This window comes from Rhineura floridana, chromosome 2 (assembly GCF_030035675.1).
Source record: "Rhineura floridana isolate rRhiFlo1 chromosome 2, rRhiFlo1.hap2, whole genome shotgun sequence".
NCBI lineage: Eukaryota > Metazoa > Chordata > Lepidosauria > Squamata > Rhineuridae > Rhineura > Rhineura floridana.
This window is the reverse complement of record NC_084481.1, coordinates 144,840,829-144,855,851: the sequence shown is the minus strand read 5'-3', so window position 1 is coordinate 144,855,851 and position 15,023 is coordinate 144,840,829. Positions and strand designations below refer to the sequence as shown.

At 44.1% G+C, this 15,023-nt stretch overlaps 1 protein-coding gene across 2 annotated transcripts in view; it reads left to right on the top strand.

The window, feature by feature from the left end:
- The window catches only part of SLC1A2 (solute carrier family 1 member 2), a 144,851-nt gene that overhangs the window by 79,662 nt on the left and 50,166 nt on the right, over positions 1-15,023 (top strand). For both annotated transcript variants that reach the window (XM_061610772.1, XM_061610771.1), the window contains exon 2: positions 5,782-5,921. In XM_061610772.1, coding sequence (XP_061466756.1) covers positions 5,782-5,921 — 140 coding nt within the window. The remainder of the gene's footprint in view (positions 1-5,781; positions 5,922-15,023) is intronic.

The following is a 15,023-nucleotide window of genomic DNA, read 5'->3' as shown; positions in this document are numbered from 1 at the left end:
GCATTTCCTTGGACACTATTTACAGCATCAAGATCCTTCTAACCAAGATTGTTGTTATGTGCCTTCAAGTCAGTTATGACTTATGGCGACCCTATGAATCAACGACCTCCAATAGCATCTCTTATGAACCACCCTGTTCAGATCTTGTAAGTTCAGATCTGTGGCTTCTTTTATGCAGTCAATCCATCTCTTGTTTGGCCTTCCTCTTTTTCTACTCCCTCCTGTTTTTCCCAGCATTATTGTCTTTTCTAGTGAATCATGTCTTCTCATTATGTGTCCAAAGTATGATAACCTGAGTTTCATCATTTTAGCTTCTAGTGATAGTTCTGGTTTAATTTATTCTAACACCTAGTTATTTTTCTTTTTCATGGTCCATGGTATTTGCAAAGCTCTCCTCCAACACCACATTCCAGACTTAATTAGGATAAGGGATGGTGGTGAAATGAAGAAGGAAGGAGTTTAGAATGTAGCTGCTTTGTAGATTTCAGTCCTGGTATCCAGTGTGGGTTTTGTCCATCAGTATTAACTATGCAACACTGTTGTTTTGTTTTTTTCTTATTTTTTGTTGGCAGTGGCAATGAGTATACTCATATAGATTGTTGATTTGTTTTCTTCATTTCATTCCAGTTTGATTTATATTAACCCTTGAATCAGCCTTCCCCAACCTAGTGCTCTCCGGAGCCTCAGCCAGCATAGCTGATGATCAGGGATGTTGGAAGTTGTAGGCCAAAACATCTGGAAGGCATCAGGTTAGAGAAGGTTTTCTTAAGTTGCCAAGCTGGAGACACTATGCAAGTCATTTAATTTATTATGTGTTTTCAGTTTAGTGGAGTATATGTTATAACATCTGTATGTTAATAAATATGTGGTGCTTTGTAAATATTCCTGTTGTCTTTGTTTCATCTAACACATCTAAATATACTTGACAAGTTGACAAGCAGAGGAAAAAAGTTTTCAGCAGGCAACATTGACAGTATAAAGCCATTATCTTTCTTGTGAATCAGACACTGTTCCCTGAATGACAGCATGACATTGGACATGACATGGAGTAACAACAATCCATGAATGAGGATTATCTGATTCTCAAGAAATGTCTCCAGGAAGTGTCCAGTTCCTTGGGTTAGGAAGTTTTATCATCATGGAAGTAAAGTCACATGGTATAGCATTCATATTTTCCAAATGCTTTTCCGGATGCTTTTTTCGCTACAGTTGACCTTTGTTTTTATTGTATTTTTAATGTATTTTTAATGTTTTTATTCTGTGGTGGTGGTGGTTGTTTTTAACGTTGTAAACTGCTTTGATGTTTTTAATGAAGTAGTAGTATACAAATATTTTTATAAATATAAATGAATAAAGTGCAAACATGATTTTTCCTAATGCAAACATGACTGTGTGAAGGCACAATTAATTTGATGTCCAAGCCATTTTGTTGAGGGTAGAAGTGCCTTCTCATCCTCTCTTCAAATCCTGATTATTTTTATGTATACATAGAAAATGATAGAATGGTGGAAAAGGAAATTAAGACCCACACTGAAGCTGATTTTATGAGAAGTCCAAGATACTTTCAGTCTTATGTAATTATATTCTGTACCTGACAAGGCATTGACTTAGCTGTGTGATGGGTTTTTGGGACCACATCAGAGGCAGACAAAGTGATTCTGATGCTCCTGTAGCCCACCAAGATGACCTCTCTGTGTTAAACTGACCAGATTTTGACCTAAGCCTTTGCTACTAGTGAACTCCAAGGCCAACAAAAGGCAATCTCTAGATGCATTGATTCTACAAATTATGTTCCAACCCCCTTCCTCCTACATAGTAGCTGAGTAGACTGGAGTGATTCTGCCAGCATACTCAGGAAAGAAGCAAATGATAGGCTCGCTATGATGCACCCTCATCAATGGCCAGTTGGCAATGGGTGGATTCAGTCACAGGCCATGTACACTTCATGCTGGCTGGTCCATTGAGAGCCAGATGTTGGGCAGACCACAGGCCCACTGCCCTTCTCCCAGACACATTTTCAGTGTAGATTAACACTCATCTATATACATGCCAGTGCAAACCTGCTGGGGCCAAGTAGGAATTTCTGCTATCATCCTGAATTGGCTATGAGATGGAGGAGAGATGGTATTCACCTACTCTACACTGCTGTTTTTGGATCCAGGAATTTATGGACATGGTACACCTGGATTTGTGTTCCATAAATAGGACAAAGCTGGCAGGGTCTGTGTGGGTAAAAGAGCAGCATAGGAGTGAACAGTGTGGCATCCACCCTCTCTTGTAATATTAGAACTGGGGGCAACCCAATGAAGCTGAATGTTAGACGATTCAAGAGAGACAAAAGGAAGTACTTCACACAGTGCATCATTAAACTATGGAATAGTCTCCCACAAGAGGTAGTGAGGGACACCAACTTGGAGTATAAGACTATCAATGGCTACTAACCATGATAGATATGTACTACATGGATCAATGGCTGCTAGCCATGATAGATATGTAGTGAGCTCCTGCTGAGAGGAAGGGCAGGATATAAAGCAAATAATAAATAAATAAATAAAATACATTCAGTAGCAGAGCTTGGAAAAGTTACTTTTTTGAACTACAACTCCCATCAGGCCCAGCCAGCATGGCCACTGGATTGGGCTGATGGGAGTTGTAGTTCAAAAAAGTAACTTTTCCAAGCTCTGTAGTCAGATAGGAACATAGGATGCTGCCTTATGCTGAGTCAAACCACTGGCTCATCTAGCTCAGTAATGTCTACACTGACTGGCAGTGGCTGTCGATGATTTCAGGGAGTGGTCATTCCCAGCTGAGAACTGAAGCTGGGACTTCCTGCATGCAAAGCAGATACTCCAGGCACTGACCTGTGGCCCTGCCCCCCTGTGGCATGCCTCTCAATACCAGTCCCTGGAAAAAGAACAGGTGGGGCAAACTTCTTGCTCACTTCCCATAGGTTTCTGCTGTGCCACTCTGAGAACAGGATGCTGGACTAGAGGGGCCTTTGGTTTAAGCCGGGGGGGCTTCATTTGGGGGGGGGGGGAAACAAATAAAACATACCGTAATAAAAGAGTTTCTCTCTGTTGAGAAAGTATAGGAATTGATTGATTGATTGATTGATTGATTGATTGTATTTATATACCACCCCATAGCCGAAGCTCTCTGGGCGGTTTACAATAATCTCACTGGTTAAATGATGCAGCCCTACTTTCAGGTTCCAATGATTCCAAAGGGTGAAAGCTAAACAGAAGCTTAAATCTCTACTTGAAATCAATGGGGACTCTTAAGTGCTTAATGTTGTGGCCACATTACAGGAACGAGTATCTATACTTGTAGGTTACACAAAGACCAACCTAGTCTAATCCTCTTTTAAAGCCATCCAAGTTCATGAGTATGAGGCCAGTTCTTGTGCAAAAGTGGGCTAGGTTCTAAAAATGGAATGTAGTGTTTGTAATTGAACTTAGAGCAGTTCACGCATTCACCTGGCTGAGAATTATCATTCTGTCTGAGAGGGAACGGCCACGCTTGTACTAATCCTCACTGCACAATCAGGTGTCAAGTGAGCTGCATACTCTATGCATAGGTTTCAGTGCATGCTTAAAATTTTCTTGAGTAACCAGTCATTTTAATGATTGCTCTGTAGTGTTTTTTAAGATTATGTTGTTGTACACTACTGTGATTTTTGTGAAAGGGTGGCATATAAGTACCTTTATAACAAACAAACAAGCTTTATTCATATGATCTTTTTCCCTTTAATGAGGAGGAAGTAGTTAATGAATTTGGTCTTCATGCAAGCAGTCCTCTGAAACACTGTTTACACAATGCCACAAAGAGTGGAGCACCGTATTTGTACGTACCTTAGAACTGCAATCTTTCTCCATGTGGGTAATATGAAGTGGTCCTTAGACTCTCTCCTGTCCATGTTTATCCTTGGGTATTGGTATTTTGGCAAGGAATTTTAGGTTGAACAGCAGTTCATGTAAAGCAGCTCTAACTTAGCAGCGTTAAGACGCCATAGGCTGACAGCGTTATAGAGGTGCAATCTATAATAAGGTGATCTTGAGCTGTAAACAACTCACGAAATTAATCCTAGAGTTACCACTTAAAGAAGCATTGTTGGGATTGCAAGTCTCATAGTCTCCATTTCGAAGCTCATTAAAAGTTTTTGGTCTCATTAAAGTACATATTTCAGTCTCATTAAAAAGTTAATATTTTGGGATAGCAGCTGTGATGAGGCAGATGGCACAGTAAAAGGGAAAAATGAGGAGGTTACACCTTAGATTTTCAAGAAAGTGGTAAAAGAACTACTTTGAATTAATCCAAGCTGGCTCCACATTACTCATGCTGAAAGGCTTTCGTTTCAGTGCAGTAGCTAAATTGAAAGAGGAACTGGGGGAACTCCAGAAGAGAAGCATTGGCCTTCATGGATGTATGTGTTCTTCTGTTTCTTCTCCATTTTCTAAACAGTAGCTTCATTTATCTTTATCTTTTTCTCTTCCTCAACAGTGCACATTTTCTCTGATCATTCCTTCTGTCCCAAATGCTTCAGATGGTATTCAGTCCTACTCAGAGGAGACCCATTGAAATTACTAGACATGACTAACTTAGGTTTATTAATTTCAGTGGGTCTACTCTACGTAGGTGAATATAACCCTTTGCTGTGGAGATCTGATTTGTTCAGTCTCTCCTAGCTTTTCAATTTGCTTTTCCAAACTTGTTTCAATTAATGCTTATTTGAGCATATTCGTTTCACACCTCCAATTCCTCTTTCCTTTTTTAACCCCCCCCCTTATTTCTTGTATATTACCATTTAGATCTGTGGTGAGTGGTCTTTGGCCCTCCAAATGTTGATGTCCCCTATCTCCCATCAGCTGCAGCTAGTTATGCCAATGGTCAGGGGTGATGAGAGTTGTAAACCAACAACATCTGCAGCGCCACAGGTTCAACATTCTTATTTAGATTTTAAACATGTAGGGAGGTCGAGGGAAGTAATAGTCCCACTATATTCTGCATTTGTCAGGCCTCATCTGGAATACTGCGTTCAGTTCTGGGCGCCTCATTTTAAGAAAGATATAGACAAGTTAGAGCGGGTTCAGAAGAGGGCGACGAGGATGATAGCCAGTATGGAGAACAAGTCTTATGAGGAAAGGTTGAAGGAACTTGGCATGTTCAGTCTGGTGAAGAGAAGGCTGAGGGGCGACATGATTGCACTCTTTAAGTACCTGAAGGGCTGTCACATAGAGGAGGGTACAGATTTGTTCACTGCTGCCCCAGAGGGTAGGACTAGGTCTAATGGTTTTAAGTTACAGGAGCATAGATTCAGATTGGACATTAGAAGGAACTTCTTGACAGTAAGGGCAGTTCGGCAATGGAACCGACTGCCTAGGGAGGTGGTGGGATCCCCTTCGCTGGATGTCTTCAAGCAGAGGCTGGACATCTATCTGCGGGAGATGCTCTAGCTGTGGATTTCCTGCTGTGAGCAGGGGGTTGGACTCGATGGCCTACAAGGCCCTTTCCAACTCTATGATTCTATGATTCTCTATGATTCTAGGGCCTTATTTTTAAATTTTGGTACAACAACTAGTTCTGTTAGGCATTGAATAAATTATAATATTTTAACTACCATATCACTGTCCAAAGAAGGAAATCAACTGATGTTCATATTGTGTCAGTAATATTGAGATGTCCTGTGTTAGAACGTGATAATAAATTGGTTGCTTCCCCTTTTTTTGTGGCATAAAGTCTTGCACGTTCCCACTTACAATATCTTGATTCCCCCCCCTTTAGTGCCAACAACATGCCAAAGCAAGTAGAAGTGCGAATGCAGGAAAGCCACCTGAGCCCAGTGGAGCCTCAACAGAATAACCTATGTGTGCGGATCTGTCTTTCGCTCAGGAAAAATCTGCTCCTTTCACTTACGGTATCTGGTAAGTAAAGTTGGTGGACATTTTACTTGTCTGGTTCACTCATGTAAAAATATGACAGGTGGAATGTTTATTCTTATATCCCGATATATCCTTTTCTGTGGTCTTCACAGTGGTGTAGCTGGGTAATTTAGACCCTGGATTTTATAGTCTTACAGGGTGGGGGCTTTAGATGGTGTATTATTTCAGTTGTGAAGACACAATTAGCATTTTTCTTCTTCTCCTAGCTCCCAATCACTATTCCATGCTTTATAACAGATGTAACCAACTCAGGTGCTAACACCAGCCTTGCTTGCTGCTGCCTCCACCATTGGCTACTTTCCGAATAGTCATTTGAGTTCCCTCTGGCTTAACGGCCTGGACTTTGGCCACAGGGTCCAGCCCAAGCTGCACCACTGCCTCTACCTCCACTGCTATCCAACAGATACTCAAAAGTTCCCCGGGAAGAGAGATTGAGTATTAAACTATTCTGGGAATTGTAGCTCTGTGAGGGGCATAGGCAGGCCCAGCGCTAGAACATGACCAGGTGGGGCACTGGCCCGAGGGCCCAGGGTCTCACACAGGGCCCCATGGGGCCCTACTGGGATAAGCACAGAACAGCAGCAGAGGAGGGAATCAGTGGGAGGCAGTTCTTCAGGGCAGCTCTACAGCAACAGAATCTGCCCTGCTCAGCTGCACCACTGCTGGGGAAGAGAGCGCCAGGACAGTTGCTAAGGAGCTGTCCCGTCCATCCTGAGTTTCAGGCCTGAGAGAAGGGGCGAAGCTTACTGGCCTGTAGTAGCCGAAGTGAAGCAATGCTGAGGGGAGGAAAGGGCTGAAAAAGAGCCTAACTGTGTCTGTTGTAATGTCTGCTCAGAAGTAAGCCCTGTTGAATTCAGAAGGACTTCTTCCCAGGTAAATGTAGTTAGAATTGCAGTGTAAGAGTGGGATGTGGAGCTTGGAAGGAAAGTAAGAAGGCTTTCCTGGTTTTCTTAGGCTGCAATCCAATAATGTCTACTCAGAAGTAAGCTCCATTGGGTTTAATGGGACTTACTCCCAGATAAATGCATTGGATTGCAGCCTTAACTACATAATAATTGTTGCCTCCACACCCCGTTCCTTTGCCCCACTGATCTGATTGTGTGTGTGTGCACGCATGAGAGAGAGAGAGAGAGAGAGAGAGAGAGAGAGAGAGAGAGAGCGCTTCCCTCTCCTTTTACAGGCAAGCTTCCAATGTTCAGGTCTGTTCTGGGGCTTTTGTATATGAATTCCCTCTTCCCCCCCCTGCCTCCCCACCACTCCAGTTGTCGCTGGAAAGCTCTTATTATTTTCCTTCATATCTTGCTTTTTCTATAAGGTCAACGATGGTTCTTCCCCTTTTATTTATTTATTTATTTATTAAATTTCTATACCGCCCCATAGCCGAAGCTCTCTGGGCGGTGCACAACAGTCAACATCAAAAATACAATAGGTCACATATAAACAGATTTAAAACTTTTTAAAACTTTAAAAATATAAAAATTCCCAGAAAAATCAAGACAATTTTCAACACATACTAAAATGCTAAAATGCCTGGGAAAAGAGGAAAGTTTTAACCTGGCGCCGAAAAGATAGCAATGTTGGCGCCAGGCGTACCTCATCCGGGAGATCGTTCCATAATTCGGGGGCCACCACTGAGAAGGCCCTTTTTCTTGTTACCATCCTCCGAGCTTCCCTATGGGTAGGTACCCGGAGGAGGGTCTTCGATGTAGAACGTAGTGTACGGGAAGGTTCATATCAGGGGAGGCGTTCCACCAGGTATTGTGGTCCCGCACCGTATAAGGCTTTATAGGTCAAAACCAGCAATTTGAACCTGGCCCGGAAACATATAGGCAGCCAATGCAAGCGAGCCAGGATCGGTGTTATATGATCGGAGCGCCTAGTCCCCGTTATCAATCTGGCCGCTGCATTTTGTACAAGCTGCAGTTTCCGGACCGTCTTCAAAGGCAGCCCCATGTAGAGCGCATTGCAGTAATCTAACTTCGAGGTTACCAGAGCATGGACAACCGAAGCGAGGTTCTCTCTATCCAGATAAGGGCGTAGGTGGGCCACCAACCGAAGTTGGTAAAAAGCATTCCGTGCCACCGAGGCTACCTGAGCCTCAAGTGACAGGGATGGTTCTAAAAGAACTCCCAAGCTACGAACCTGCTCCTTCAGGGGGAGTGCAACCCTATCCAGAACAGGTCGAACATCCACCATCCAGTCAGGAGAAGCACCCACTAACAGCACCTCAGTCTTGTCTGGATTGAGCCTCAGTTTATTAGCTCTCATCCAGTCCATTGTTGCAGTCAGGCATCGGTTCAGCATATTGACAGCCTCACCTGAGAAAGATGAAAAGGAGAAGTAGAGTTGCGTGTCATCAGCATATTGATGGCAACGCACCCCAAAACTCCTGATGATCGCACCCAGCGGCTTCATATAGATATTAAAAAGCATGGGGGACAGAACTGACCCCTGTGGAACCCCATACTGGAGAGCCCAGGGTGCCAAGCAATGCTCCCCAAGCACTACCTTCTGGAGACAGCCCGCCAAGTAGGAGCGGAACCACTGCCAAGCAGTACCGCCAACTCCCAAATCAGCGAGTCTCCCCAAAAGGATACCATGGTCGATGGTATCAAAAGCCGCTGAGAGATCAAGGAGAATCAACAGAGTCACACTCCCCCTGTCTCTCTCCCGACAAAGGTCATCATACAGGGCGACCAAGGCTGTCTGTGTGCCAAAACCTGGCCTGAAACCCGACTGAAATGGATCCAGATAATCGGTTTCATCCAAGAGTGTCTGGAGCTGGCCAGCAACCGCTTGTTCCAGGACCTTGCCCAGGAATGGGACATTTGCTACCGGCCTGTAATTATCAAGATTTTCTGGGTCCAGGGACGGTTTCTTCAGAAGTGGTCTTACTACCGCCTCCTTCAGGCAGCCAGGGACCACTCCCTCTCGCAATGAGGCATTAATCACTTCCCTGGCCCAGCCGGCTGTTCCAATCCTGCTAGCTGTTATTAGCCACAAGGGGCAAGGATCCAACCTAGAAGTGGTTGCACGCACCAGTCCAAGCACCTTGTCAACGTCCTCAAACTGTACCACTTTTATTCTCTCAGCATCCCTGTGAGGTAGGTTAGACTGAGACACAGTTACTGGCCCAAGGTCAAGGCTGAGCAGGGATTTGAAACCAGGTCTGGCAGGAGGTCCTAGTTATCATGTGTCTCTTTAACTTGGAAACGTGTACATTTATAATGCCTGGTGGTAACAGGCCATGTTCAGAGACTAATGGTTTGTCCTAGAAAGGCCCTTTTTTCAGTCTTTCATACAAAGTGCATATTAGTGTTACTAATAGCATTAAATCTCCACCAGTGCTGTGTGTTTATTCTGCACTAGACATCAAAGGTGATTCCTCTTATTAGACATTTTTAGGAGGGTTTCTCATGGACTGAGGCATGCTGGAGTATTGTGTTGCATCTGTGTTTAAATGGGTCTACAGTATCTGAAGGTTTCTGTACATGTAAGTCCTGTGATGTGGAGGTATCCTTTAGTGTCATTTTTGTACACTATACACTTCTAATCATATAGGTGAATTGTATCTGAATTATTGTGAATGCCTTTTTCCCCTCAGAAATAGAATTTTAACTTTTTAAAAATAGTATTTGCTTAAAAGGGCAGCCTTTAGTCTACTGTTCTGTCCTTGGCTTGCCGTAGTGCTCTGATATAACAGTGTCACGTGGTAGTAAGGGGTTCTAAGATGAATTCTAGAATGCCTCCTAATATCTCAGCATAGTTGAGTAAGTTGTGAGTGATGGGAAAGGGCCATTGCAGCATCGGCCATTGCAGCATCTGCCTTGCATGCAGAAGGTCTCTCAGGTTCAGTCCCCAATGGCATCTCCAGGTAGACGAGATGCCATCAGGGACTGAATCTGAGAGACCTTCTGGGAGAGACTCCTGCCTGAAATTCTGGGCAGCTACTGCCAGTCAGTGGACCAATGATCTGACTCAGTATGAGGCAGCTTCCTATGTGAGTAGAAAAGCCTGGTGGAGAACTGAAATGTTTATTCAGTGTGCTTTTTTCAAAAATCTTTGCAAATGACAGGAAAGGATGGATTCAACCCCACACAGACTCTATTTTGTCTGTGAAAACATAAGTAGAGAAGTCAACAGAAACATCAAAAAAAGGTAATTATTAGTACATTTTGTGGAAGATCCCAGACTCTGGTACTGTTCATATAATCTGCCTATCATTAACATGGCAAACTAGAATAAATTCTTACGAGCTGAGGCCTACGAAATAGGTAAATGCCTGTTTTTGAATGATGACCCCCCCCTCCCTTTTTGTATACTACCGTTTTATCTCTGTGATGGGTGTTATTCTCTCTGCTGTTTAGTTTTAAGATGTTAAATTAGGTTAGTTTATTTGTTATTGTTGCAAGGACTGGGTTTTTTTGTATTTGTATTATATACTTTGTTTCTAATATTATATGCTTAATTGTTGTTTCTAATTGTTTCTTTTATGTTTTTCTTAATTCTTCTTATTGTTGTTCATTTGACATGGTGTGAACCACTTTTGGGCACAATTTTGTGGAAAAGTGGCATACAAATAGACAGGTGATGATGAAATGTCCCAGTGCCATCACAACAGTGGAGTGTGGCTACCTGCTCACACTCATGGGCCACCACACTAACCTCACAGTCTAGATGAGCAGCTGTGGTACTGTGGATTAGAATTGTGGATCCCTGTCCTTGTTACAGAGGAATCTTGTAGTGCAACAGGCCATGATCTGCATTTACACTTTGAATCAAATTATTTTTCAGTTCTCTAGGAAACTCAAAATAATTTATTTCACCAGCACTGAAGATGGGCGGTGGGGAGAGATCTCTATAGTATCAGAAAAAAGATGAAAGGAGGAATGAAAGAAAGTTATCCCTCTTTAAAATCTTTCTCCCAAGCTGCTCATGCTTTTTAGCTCACTCTTCTGCTGTGCACTAGGGACTAGGCCAGTGTTACAGTGATCTAGTTTTTTCAGTTGCCTTCTGGGTATTGCAGCTTCCAAATATGGAACAGTTTGACATTTTAGTGTGGTTCACTGGCTTCATGCCCAGGCATACTAGATTATTTTTTCTTTCCTTTTTTTAATGTTACACTACTGTGAGCCTCACTGCCAAATGTGTGGCCTTCACAGAGCCTGTCTTTCTTCACTTGAGGTTGAATGGACAGCTGCACTGTTAAAAGAGAAGGCTATATAGATATATTCCTCTCCTGAAAGGTTTTGAAATGGTGCATTTATTTTGACCTGGGCTTTTGGCTCAGACTGATCGTTACAAGATATCCAAGAGCATTTCCCCAGGGGGAGTCCCACGACAATTATTTTTGGTTATATTAAAGCTGCACCCTGGAAAATCTACATTTCATTCCAATGATAGATAGTCCCATTGCAGATGTTGCTGCATTTTAAGCCTGTGAAGGAGAAGTATAGAAATCACAGGTGCAAAGTCTACGTTTTTTTAATTGTCATGATCCTGCTGCCTTGTTGAGACTAACAGTGCTGCCAAATAGATAGATATCTTTGTAAGGGATCAGTGCTCCTCATGCATGCGAGTTTTTTTGCAGCATCCACATGAGTCACGGATATTACAATGCAGCCCATATATTTCCCTATTTAATCTGGATCTAGCCATCCTCTTTGTAGGAAATCCAGTACGTTAAACAAAAAACTGTTGCTGGTGACTAAGAAGCAGACTCATACAGAGTCAGACCATTGGTCCATCTAGCGTAGTTTTGTCTACACTGACTGACAGCAGCTCTACAAGGTTTTAGACTGTCAACGTTCTCAGGCCTAACGGAGATAGCAGGGATTGAACTTGGGATCTTCTGCATGCAAGGCGGATGCTTTGCCACTGAGCTGCAGATCTCTACCCATTGTTTGTGATATCTGAAGCACCCATTTCCAATATTAAGCCCCCATCTGGAAGCAACCAAGCACATTTGAGTCTGGTCAGTGCTTGATGGGGAGACCATGATGTATTCCACTTTGAGTTCCATGATATAAGAAAGGTGGGGCATAAATATATTAAAATAAACTTTTAAAATACATATTATAATGGCATCCTTCCAAATCCTTGCACCAGGGCAGGCTTGGTGGCTGAATTAATAACAGGGCTGGATTCAGCCTACATCTCCATTCAGTTTTGTCATTTTTCCAGAGGACTAGGAGTCAATCCATATATTGTATGGCTGTAAGCATGGATCTGCACCCAACATATACTTGCAAGGCATCCAGCTCTAGTTTTTGATGTGTGTGCTCCTGTATGATCCACCCATATAAAAATATATGTTTGTTTCATCCATACTTCATAGATCTTAACTGTACACTTAAAAAGACCCTCACTATGTGTGAGAGGCACATGTATATAGATACAGAACAGGTTGCATCTAATTAGTTCTGCTTATGAAATTACTAGGCTCAGAGCATTAAAGATATATTATACTTTGTACCTGGTTGCCAAAAAAAGGAAAGCTTATTTTATTTATTGAAATTTCTGCTCCACCCTAACTCTACATTCAAGATGGTTACAAAATAAAACAATACCAGAATTTGTTTTTTGTTTTTTAAAAGCAGCAACCTCAAAACAATCAGAAACACAGAGTGCTATAAAATATCCTGAAATACATGTTCAAGTGAAAAGTTCTACAGTTTGTTATAAAATTACCACTGGCAGACATCACGTTAGAGGCACAGTGCCCAACCTTGAGGCCATGCTCAGTGTGTTTTGATCTTTCATATTCAGTCCAAGCACCCCCCACGAGGCAGCAGTGATAAAAGCTCTGGCTAAAGCTGAGTTGGCTCCCAAGATCCCAGCTTGGTTTGATTTGCCTTTCTTTGCTATCCTTTCATGTTGGCTTCTTCCGTTCCTCCTTCCCTCTGTCCTCATCCTCATCCTACCCATGTTCTATTCCAGCAGAACAGCCCACAGAACAGACAGGCCAGATGTCACAACACCAGGTTGGAAGTGAATTGATACTTTTAAGCCCCTGCTGCTAGTCTACCTCACCTATGCTCCGCCCCCTTTTGGAGGATTAGAATCTCTTAAAAGGCCAACCCCTTGGCCTGAAGACAAGCACATCCGTGCTCCATGGCTTCTTGTCTAGCGCGTACCCTCCACCGTTGGACTGCTGAAGTAGTGTGGGGAACAGTTAGTTCCTTGGGTCAGGGCCGGCTCCAGGTTTCTGGACACCGTTGTGCACTGACTATCAGTGGCCCCTTGCCCCCAGGGCACCCAGGCATTGCCGTGTGGCAGCCGCCACTGCCTTAACATCTTATGCAACCCTTTCCCTACCATAGTACTCCATTAATCTTGTACCTGTTTTTCCCCTCTCACTACCATACCCCTTGTTTTATTCCTTACCCCCAAACCCCTCCCTTTCTCTTCTTCACAACCTTGCACCCCATACACCTGTTCTCTCTCTCTCTCTCTCTCATACAGGCACTCACCAGCCACTCCTGACTCCTACACCTCCTTTTTCCTTCATCCCAGCTGTCCTGCCCCATACCCCCATTTTTGATACTCACCAGCCTATCCCACCCCAATTTCTGTCCCTTTTCTCTCACAACCTCCTGTCCTATGCCCCCATTTTTGTTTCTCTCCCCCTCTCACTCGCAGCCCCTCCTGCCCTTTTTTCTCTCCCTTTCCGCTTCCCTTCACACCTCTCCAACCCCAGCCCCCCATTCTCTCTCTCTCTCTCTCTCTTACCAACCCTTCCTCCCTCCTCCATTATTTATTTATGACATTTATACTCCACATTTCTTTTCATGATAGAAGCACAAGGTGGCTTACATATGGTTCCCAGGCAGTCTCCCATCCAGGCACTGACCAGACCTGACGCTGCTTAGCTTCAGCAGGGAGCTGGCTTTTTGTGCCTTCAGACCATAGCCTGGGACCAAGACTATTTCCCTGGATTCCAATCCCTCCTCTCCCATGCCATTTTTCTTTCTCCATCACCAGCCCTAACCCTCCTGCTCCTAGTTCCCTCCAACATACACCTCTCTCTTTTGCCTCAGCTCCATGCCCTTCCCCCTTCTCTCCAACTTTCTCTCACAGACCCCTCGAGGGGTCCCCTTCACTGCATGCCCCTACCTGACGAGGGCTTCCACTGCTGCTGCTCTTGCCATCTCAGGACTTGCCAGCATCTGGCAGATCTCTGAGGCAGGAAGAGAGGGGTGGGAAGGAGATAGGCTTTCATTGCACACCAAAGGAGGAGGTGAAGTGAAGGACATGGGTGTTTGCTTGTGTCGAGCAAGGCAGCAGTGGCAGCAACAGCTGCACCTCTTCCTTCTCCTTCCAGTGTTCAAGTGAAAGCCTCCCTGCTTCCCACCCATTCTTTTCCACCTTTCCCTCCAGCAACTCCTGCAGGAGAAGGAAGAGGCACTGCTGCTGCTGCAGCTTTCTGGCACAAGCGAGCAAGCCACTCAAGTCACGCCAAGCAGCAGCAGCAGGCCCCCACAGCAACGAAGACAGGCAGTGGGAAGAGGTGACCAGGTTCAGCGCTGGTGGTGGTGAGGGGCCCTTGTGACCTCCTGGGCCCTTGGCCAGTGCCCAACCTAGCCACCCATAGGTGCCAGGCCTACCTTGGGTACAGGGGAAGGCACCTGTGATGGTCCTGACTCAGTACTATAGTGCCTGGTGCTATGGGATCTGGATCAATAGGCCTGCCAGTCTGGGGTTCAGAGCCAGGAACCTGAAGCTTTAGCCTCCAGCTCAGTGTCCTGGTCATGGCTGGACATTGAGGTCATGACACCCCTACTCCTGCCTCTGCTCAATTTTACTGTCCCCTCATCAATAACAAGGGAAGCTGCCTTACACTGAGTCAGACCACTGGTCCATGTAACTCAGTATTCTCTACCCTGACTGGCAGCAGATCTCCAGAATTCTGTTTACATATTGATCCTTCTTTCCAGGTCTAGTCTGGTTTTCAGGTCACAACTGTGTTTCTGTTTCATTCCGCCTCACCTCTCAGTGTACTGATTGGCACTAATGTCTTACTGTGTGTTGGTGGGTCACACAATATTTATTTATTTAAAGCATTTTTCTCCCCCTCTTCAGCGC